Source organism: Coregonus clupeaformis, unplaced genomic scaffold, assembly GCF_020615455.1.
Source record: "Coregonus clupeaformis isolate EN_2021a unplaced genomic scaffold, ASM2061545v1 scaf1740, whole genome shotgun sequence".
Taxonomy (NCBI): domain Eukaryota; kingdom Metazoa; phylum Chordata; class Actinopteri; order Salmoniformes; family Salmonidae; genus Coregonus; species Coregonus clupeaformis.
Genome location: NW_025535194.1, coordinates 87,501 through 96,164, shown reverse-complemented (window position 1 = coordinate 96,164; position 8,664 = coordinate 87,501). Strand labels below are relative to the sequence as shown.

General features: G+C 49.6%; 1 protein-coding gene across 1 annotated transcript in view; it reads right to left on the bottom strand.

Moving 5' to 3' along the window:
* Positions 1-220: 220 nt before the first annotated feature.
* The window catches only part of LOC121540858 (E3 ubiquitin-protein ligase arih1), a 50,680-nt gene continuing 42,236 nt past the window's right edge, over positions 221-8,664 (bottom strand). The window contains exons 13-14 of the mRNA XM_041849971.2: positions 8,506-8,618; positions 221-1,706 (exon numbers count right to left, since the gene is read on the bottom strand). Of these exons, the coding sequence (XP_041705905.1) occupies positions 1,622-1,706; positions 8,506-8,618 (198 nt within the window). The 3' untranslated portion in view covers positions 221-1,621. The remainder of the gene's footprint in view (positions 1,707-8,505; positions 8,619-8,664) is intronic.

Here is an 8,664-nt window from a genome sequence, read left to right as displayed (position 1 = left end):
TTGGCTAGCAGGCTAGTTGGCTAGTTGGCTAGCAGGCTAGTTGGCTAGCAGGCTAGTTGGCTAGTTGGCTAGTTGGCTAGCCAAAAAACGAGTCCTTTTGTAAGTAAGTTCATCTTATCCTTTGAGGCGTTAAAAGTGTTCTTACACTATGATTTTGGACATTCAAAGCAACTGGGAAACGTCCATGGCGGGAAGCGCGACCACCAATCAGCCTACAACACTGTGCACACACACCCGTCGTTACTATGACAACTAGCGTGACCACGTCAGCAAATGACTGCTGTCTGAACACACAAATCTGATTTGGTCAGTTGGAACTTGCCGTTTGAACAGTCAGTATTCTAAAAACGGACTTGAAAAGAAAACTGATTTGAGCGTTAAGGCCTGCAGTGTGAACGGGGCTTTATAACTCTCAGACATGGCTGACAGAACACACTGCAAATTAAGGTTGCGAAATTCCAGAGTTCAAGAAATCCTGGTTGGAGGCTACCAGATTCCTGTTTATTCCAGATTCCTGTTTATTCCAGATTCCTGTTTATTCCAGATTCCTGTTTATTCCAGATTCCTGTTCATTCCCTACTGATCCTGGGAATCTTCTAACCAGGATTTCTGGAAAACCTTTGAATTTGGGGCAAGTTATCAGAATTTTGAATCCTACAGTGCAAATACACACAGAGACTCTCCTGTTGTATATTTAAGTAATTTATATAACACTTTCAGTTGAGAGTTAGTTCTATTCTACTGACTCACACTCTACTCCCGGTAATGAAATTATGTTTACATTTATTAAAATAGAACAGATCATTTTAATTATGCTTTCTTAATAATTGTTTCAACACATAAGCATTTTGGGTCGAGAACGAGTCCTAATTCGGCAAACAGCTCAAACAGTCTGGGGCAAAAAGGATTGGTTTGGAAACATGGCCACTTAAGCTGATTTCTACGTGCTCTATGCCTCTTCTAATGAAGTCTGCTGCAGTTCAGTAACACAGGCCAGAAGGGATGGGCTGGGGACCACAAATCCATGCTCTCTTGAATGGTCAGTCTTCTCACGCGCCACACTGTTGTTAACAATACTTTTTAAATATTCTACCCCTTTTAATTGAGGATTTACTTTGAAAGTTTCCATTCAACCAGGGAGGGAAGGAGGAGGATGCAAGTGGGTGGTGTCCCCCCAGGAGGTGTGTCCCAGAGGACCTGCTGCCCTGTTCCAACTGCTTCACCAGTGCTCTGGTCGCAGACATATTCTCTAGACTAGAGATAGTCCATGTTGCTGTGGAGAGAGCGACGTACAGAACAGAGATATTCTCTAAACTAGAGATAGTCCATGTTGCTGTGGAGAGAGCGACGTACAGAACAGAGATATTCTCTAAACTAGAGATAGTCCATGTTGCTGTGGAGAGGGTATAGATAGTAGAGAGGAACACTTACAGAACACAGATATTCTCTCTAGAGATTGTCCATGAGGAGAGGGGCCAAAGAACAGATATCCTCTCTAGAGATTGCCCTCTCCTCATGGACTAAGAAAATATATTCTCTCTAGAGATGGTCCGTGAGGGAGAGGGGCCAAAGTACTCCCATTGGTCCTTCTCAAACCTCTATATACTCCCATTGGTCCTTCTCAATCCTCTATGTACTCCCATTGGTCCTTTTCATAGCCTTCATGAACGTGTTGTAACAGCACCCTCCGCCGGCTCTCACAGTACCTACACAGAAACAGAGATGTTGTACAATATCTACACAGAAACAGAGATGTTGCACAGTACCCTACACAGAAACAGAGATGTTGCACAGTACCCTACACAGAAACAGAGATGTTGCACAGTACCCTACACAGAAACAGAGATGTTGCACAGTACCCTACACAGAAACAGAGATGTTGCACAGTACCCTACACAGAAACAGAGATGTTGCACAGTACCCTACACAGAAACAGAGATGTTGCACAGTACCCTACACAGAAACAGAGATGTTGCACAATATCCTACACAGAAACAGAGATGTTGCACAATATCCTACACAGAAACAGAGATGTTGCACAATATCCTACACAGAAACAGAGATGTTGCACAATATCCTACACAGAAACAGAGATGTTGCACAATATCCTACACAGAAACAGAGATGTTGCACAATATCTACACAGAAACAGAGATGTTGCACAATATCCTACACAGAAACAGAGATGTTGCACAATATCCTACACAGAAACAGAGATGTTGCACAATATCCTACACAGAAACAGAGATGTTGTACAGTATCCTACACAGAGGAGAGAATATACCAAACATTAAGAACACCTGCTCTTTCCCTGACAGACTGACCTGGTGAATCCAGGTGAAAGATATGATCCCTTATTGATGTCACCTGTTAAATCCACTTCAATCAGTGTAGATGAAGGGGAGGAGACGGGTTAAATAAGGATTTTTAAGCCTTGAGACAGTTGAGACATGGATTGTGTATGTGTGCCATTCAGAGGGTGAATGGGCCAGACAAAAGATTTAAGTGCCTTTGAACGGGGTATGGTAGTAGGTGCCAGGTGCACCGGTTTGAGTCAAGAACTGCAACGCCGCTGGGTTTTTCACGCTAACAGTTTCCCCATGTGTATCGAGAATGGTCCATCACCCAAAGGACATCAAGCCAACTTGACAACTGTGCGACGCATTGGAGTCAACATGGGCCAGCATCCTTGTGGAACGCTTTCGACACCTTGTAGAGTTCATATCCCGACAAATTGAGGCTGTTCTGAGGGCTAAAGGAGGTGCAACTCAATATTAGGAAGGTATTCCTAATGTTTGGTACACTCAGTGTATTGTGATGTCACGAGAGGCTGTGTCCTGGAGGGACGTTACATCCCCCTGAGATGGCTGCAAACCCAGACAGCTATGGCTCCATCTGCTGGTATGGTCGGGAACTCCACCCCTCTATGGCCAATCTTCCCACGCAGCTGAAACCAATGAGGAGCTGATGAGCTGAAGGTTTGTTGAAGGGAAGAGACACGGTCTCCAGGCTGGGGTCTCTGGAGGACAAGAGTGCTGCACGTCCACTTCCATGAGGAATATAAGGATTTGGAGATACTTACCTTTGGGAAATACCCACCTTTGGATATATGCACCTGTGGAAATACGTGTGGGACTTTTGGAAGGACGTTTTGCTGGGTTGGCCACTAGCTGCAACGTGGAATACAGTAAGACTGGGGAAAAGTTATTTGAGCGAGGGAGAGTTATGATTTTGGATGTGGAAGAGACATCCCTGAACTGTTAACCCTTAAAGAGCCACCAGAGAACAGAATTGTGTTATACTTTCGTTAGTTTCCCAAGACCTTTAATAAAATCCTTGTTTTGGTTGAACCTGGTCTCCTTGCACTACTTGAGCAATCCCGCTGAAAGCTGTGTAGCCTCTCGTGACATCACAGATGGTGGAGAATACGGGCACGCTCAAGCGTTAATAGTGCATGTCAGAGGAGGATACCGAAGGTTTGATCACCCAGTTTTCCAAGTTGGCCGTAGGCTCCCCGCCGACTGAAATGGAGGACATGTTGAAAGCCCTTGTTGCTGGCCAGCAAGCCCAGATGCAAGCAAACGTGGCTCTCTTGGAGGAGCAAAAGAAAGCCAACCTTCTGAAGGCAGAGGAATTGCAGTTGCAGAGACAGAGGGTGGTCCAAAATACCCGCCCAATAAAGGCAAGTGACTTTATATCTAAGATGGGAGCTACCGATGACATTGAGGCATACCTGCATGCATTTGAGGCCACGGCCACTAGGGAAGCCTGGCCCAAGCAACAGTGGGTTGGTCTGTTAGCCCCTTTCTAACCGGGGAAGCGCTGAATGCTGTCCGGGACCTGGGCCCTGACCAGGTTACTGACTATGATGCCCTGAAGTCTGAGATCCTCAGCAGATATGGACTCACAAAGTTTGGTATGGCCCAGCGCTTTCACAGTTGGACCTTCCAACCAGACCAACCTCCTCGGGCGCAGATGCATGAACTTGTCCGAATCGCAAGGAAATGGCTGGATCCGCAGAGGAATACAGCAGCGGCGGTGGTGGAGGCCGTTGTGGTGGATCGTTACCTCACGCGCCCTGCCTTATGAGGCAAAACGGTTCATCAGTCAACAGGCCTTGACCACGGCTGATCTGACCGTGGAAGCTGTGGAAAAGTACCAGGCCACAGCGGAGATGCTGAATGCTTCCCGAAAAGACCCCAGGAGTGCGGCCCCACCACAAATGGGGAAAACCCGTCCAAAGGACCCCAAGGTCTCGAACCCCGCCGCGTCAGGACTTATCCCGGCTCCAGGGGGAGCCAGAAACCAGGCGGGTCCAAGAAGAGTACACCAGGATGGGGAACCTCGACAGTGTTACCGGTGTGGGGAGATGGGACATATCTCCTGGCAGTGTGGGAAACCAGCCGATGAACCTATGCCCACTGCGGAGTCCTCCAGCTCAGCACCCACACATCGTTTTGCCTCGCTCTTGGGAGTCGTAGATGGCGGCCCAGATCGACCCCCCACCTGCCCGGTAACTGTGAATCACCATGATGTGGAGGCCTTACTGGATTCTGGTAGCCGGGCCACCCTGGTGCGTAAGGATTTGGTGGGCCCAACGTGTCTGACCCCGGGGAAAGTCCTCCCAGTTTCCTGTGTCCATGGGGACACCAGAGAATACCCCATTACTGAACTTACAATGACCAGCACACGGGGAACCATACACACGACGGCGGGGTGGTTGATTCCCTCCCGTCCCTGTCCTAATTGGACGAGACTGCCCAGCCTTTTACCCACTCTGGAGAGAGTCTCAGGAGAGGATAACCCGAGGTACCTCGGAAACGGAGAGGCAAGACTCATCCTGGGAAGGCTCGGTGCAATCCTCCGAGTTACTCACTCCCGCCCGGGCTCTGATAGGGATGGCAGGTGCCCAGACCGACACCGAGACTGGTCCGGATACGGGAGAAGAGAACGCAGCCCAGGAAAGTGCTCCGTTCTCCAGTGAAGAAGACGTCCCAGGCACCCAAGAGCTTCCCCCTCTCACAGGCCAGTATGGTACGGCTCAATTACAAGATCCTACTCTTGCAAATGCCTTAAGAAATGTGCAGGTATTAGAAGGTGTAGTGTTAGGTGATAAGACAACCCCTACTTACCCCCATTTCGCAGTAAACCGGGGTTAGTATATCAGATAGTCAAGAAAAATGAGGAAGTGCATGAACAGCTCCTCGTGCCACAGCCCTATCGGGCCACAGTACTCAACCTAGCCCACACACACCCGCTAGGGGCCCACTTGGGGGTAGAGAAGACTAAGGAAAGAATCATGCAACGTTTCTTTTGGCCAGGAGTACACAAAGAGATAGAGAACTACTGCCGTAGTTGCCCTGAGTGTCAGCAGGTTGCGCCAAAGCCCACATATAGAAACCCGCTCATTCCCTTGCCCATTATCGAAACTCCTTTTGAGAGGATTGGATTAGACATAGTCGGGCCCTTACCGAAAAGTGCCAGGGGACATCAATACATTCTGGTCATTCTGGACTATGCGACCCGGTACCGGAGGCCATTCCGCTGAGGAAGGCTACATCCAGACAAATCGCCAAGGAGCTGTTCCGTCTCTCAACTAGTCTGGGAATCCCAAAAGAGATATTGACGGACCAAGGGACTCCATTCATGTCCAGGGTGATGAAAGAACTCTGTGCTTTACTGAAAATCAAACAGCTGAGAACCTCGGTCTACCACCCCCAGACAGATGGCCTAGTCGAACGTTTTAACAAAACACTAAAAAATCCATGCTGCGGAAAGCGGTAGGGGAAGATGGCGCAACTGGGATCAGCTGTTACCATACATATTATTTGCGGTGAGAGAGGTACCTCAGTCTTCTACTGGTTTTTCACCCTTTGAGCTCTTGCTTTCCTACAGACCCAGAGGACTGCTCGACATCGCCAAGGAGGCCTGGGAGGAGCAGCCATGCCAACAGCGGACACTGATCGACCATGTAGGGGCTATGAGGGAGAGAATGAAGGCCATCTATCCCATGATGCGGGAACACCTGGAGGCCAGTCAGCGGCAACAGCAAGCCTCCTACAACAGATCTGCTCAACCCAGGGAGTTTAAGCCGGGGGACAGAGTGCTGGTCCTGGTGCCAACCGTTGAGTGCAAATTCCTGGCAACCTGGCAAGGACCATATGGAGGTCATTGAACGCATGGGAGAAGTAAACTACAAGGTGAGGCAACCAGATAAAAGGAAAACTGAGCAGATTTATCATGTTAACCTTTTAAAGAAGTGGCACGCCAGAGAGGCGCTGTTCAGCTCTCTACCCCCCCACAGAGACCCAGGAACCGGCGCGAGAAGAGGTTCAGCTGGGTCCAAATCTGTCCCCACATCAACGACAGATGGCCCTGGAACTCGTGGAGCAGAACCAGGATGTCTTCTCCTCCCTTCCCGGTCACACAGAGGTGGTCCAACATGAGATCCGCACCATGCCTGGCCGAACGGTAAACCAGCGCCCGTACCGCGTGCCAGAGGCTCGTAAAGTGGTTATACAGAAGGAGGTAAGGAAGATGCGGGAGTTGGGAGTAATCGAAGAGTCCCACAGTGCCTGGGCAAGTCCCATCGTACTAGTTCCCAAGCCAGACGGTTCAGTACGATTTTGTAATGACTATCGAAAGTTGAATGAAGTGTCTGAATTTGATGCATACCCAATGCCTCGTGTCGATGATTTAATAGACTCCTTGGGGCATGCTCGTTTCCTAACCACTCTTGATCTCACAAAAGGCTACTGGCAGGTGCCCTTGACCCCGGCGTCTAAGGAGAAGACAGCCTTTGCCACCCCGGAGGGGCTCTACCAGTATACCCGACTTCCGTTTGGTCTCCACGGGGCACCTGCCACGTTCCAACGCCTGATGGATCGAGTCCTTGCGCCCCACAAGAGTACGCAGCGGCTTATTTGGATGATGTTGTTATACAAAGTCAGGATTGGGCCAGCCACCTACCCCGGGTACAAGCGGTGCTGGATTCGCTCAGGGAAGCAGGGCTCACGGCAAACCCGAAGAAGTGCAAGGTGGCCTTCAGTGAGACAAACTACCTGGGGTACACCATTGGGCGGGGGTTGGTCAAACCACAGGAAGCCAAACTCGCGGGCCATACAGGACTGGCCGCAGCCCATCAACAAGAAGCAAGTAAGGTCATTTTTGGGCCTCGCTGGCTACTATAGACGCTTTATTGCAGATTTTGCTACCATAGCTGCACCGTTGACGGAGCTGACGACCAAACGCCACTCACGAATGGTGAAGTGGAACCCTGCGGCGGAGGCGGCTTTCCTCAACCGGAAGCGAGCACTCTGCTCCAGTCCGATCCTGGTGGCACCAGACTTCAAGAAGGAATTCATTGTCCAAGCGGATGCTTCGAGGTGGGTCTGGGTGCTGTCCTCACCCAGGCACATGACGGTGAAGAACATCCCATTCTCTACCTAAGCAGAAAGTTACTTCCAAGAGAGAAGAACTATTCAACGGTGGAGAAAGAATGTCTGGCTGTAGTCTGGGCCCTGGAGTCCCTTCGGTTCCATCTCCTGGGCCGACGTTTCATGGTGGTATCTGATCACGCCCCTCTGCAGTGGATGGCCAAGAACAAGGAATCAAACAGTAGAGTAACCAGATGGTTTTTGAGCTTGCAACCGTTTAACTTTTCTGTTGTCCACAGGGCTGGCAAGCACCACGGCAATGCGGACGCCCTCTCCCGGCGTGATGCCTTCTTCGCTGCCTTTACCCGACGAGGACGTCGGTCCCGAGGAGGGGGATGTGTGATGTCACGAGAGGCTGTGTCCTGGAGGGACGTTACATCCCCCTGAGATGGCTGCAAACCCAGACAGCTATGGCTCCATCTGCTGGTATGGTCGGGAACTCCAACCCTCTATGGCCAATCTTCCCACGCAGCTGAAACCAATGAGGAGCTGATGAGCTGAAGGTTTGTTGAAGGGAAGAGACACGGTCTCCAGGCTGGGGTCTCTGGAGGACAAGAGTGCTGCACGTCCACTTCCATGAGGAATATAAGGATTTGGAGATACTTACCTTTGGGAAATACCCACCTTTGGATATATGCACCTGTGGAAATACGTGTGGGACTTTTGGAAGGACGTTTTGCTGGGTTGGCCACCAGCTGCAACGTGGAATACAGTAAGACTGGGGAAAAGTTATTTGAGCGAGGGAGAGTTATGATTTTGGATGTGGAAGAGACATCCCTGAACTGTTAACCCTTAAAGAGCCACCAGAGAACAGAATTGTGTTATACTTTCGTTAGTTTCCCAAGACCTTTAATAAAATCCTTGTTTTGGTTGAACCTGGTCTCCTTGCACTACTTGAGCAATCCCGCTGAAAGCTGTGTAGCCTCTCGTGACATCACAGTATGTTGAACAATATCTACACACAGACATGCTTCAGGGCCCACCAAAAGGGTAAAAATGTGTCACGTCATAATTACACAATTTTAAGGTTGTAAATTGGTTCATATAGCGAGGTAAAGCTTTCACCCACCTGTATTTATCTTGTACTTTTTGCTTGATATCCTGCAAGGAATCCTGGGAGATGTCCCTCTCCAGGTATCCTGACAACGTCTCTGTGCAGTTCTCCAGATCTGCCTGGTTGTTCTGATGACGTCACATCAACAACAACAATTCAGTCTCAGTCAGTGTG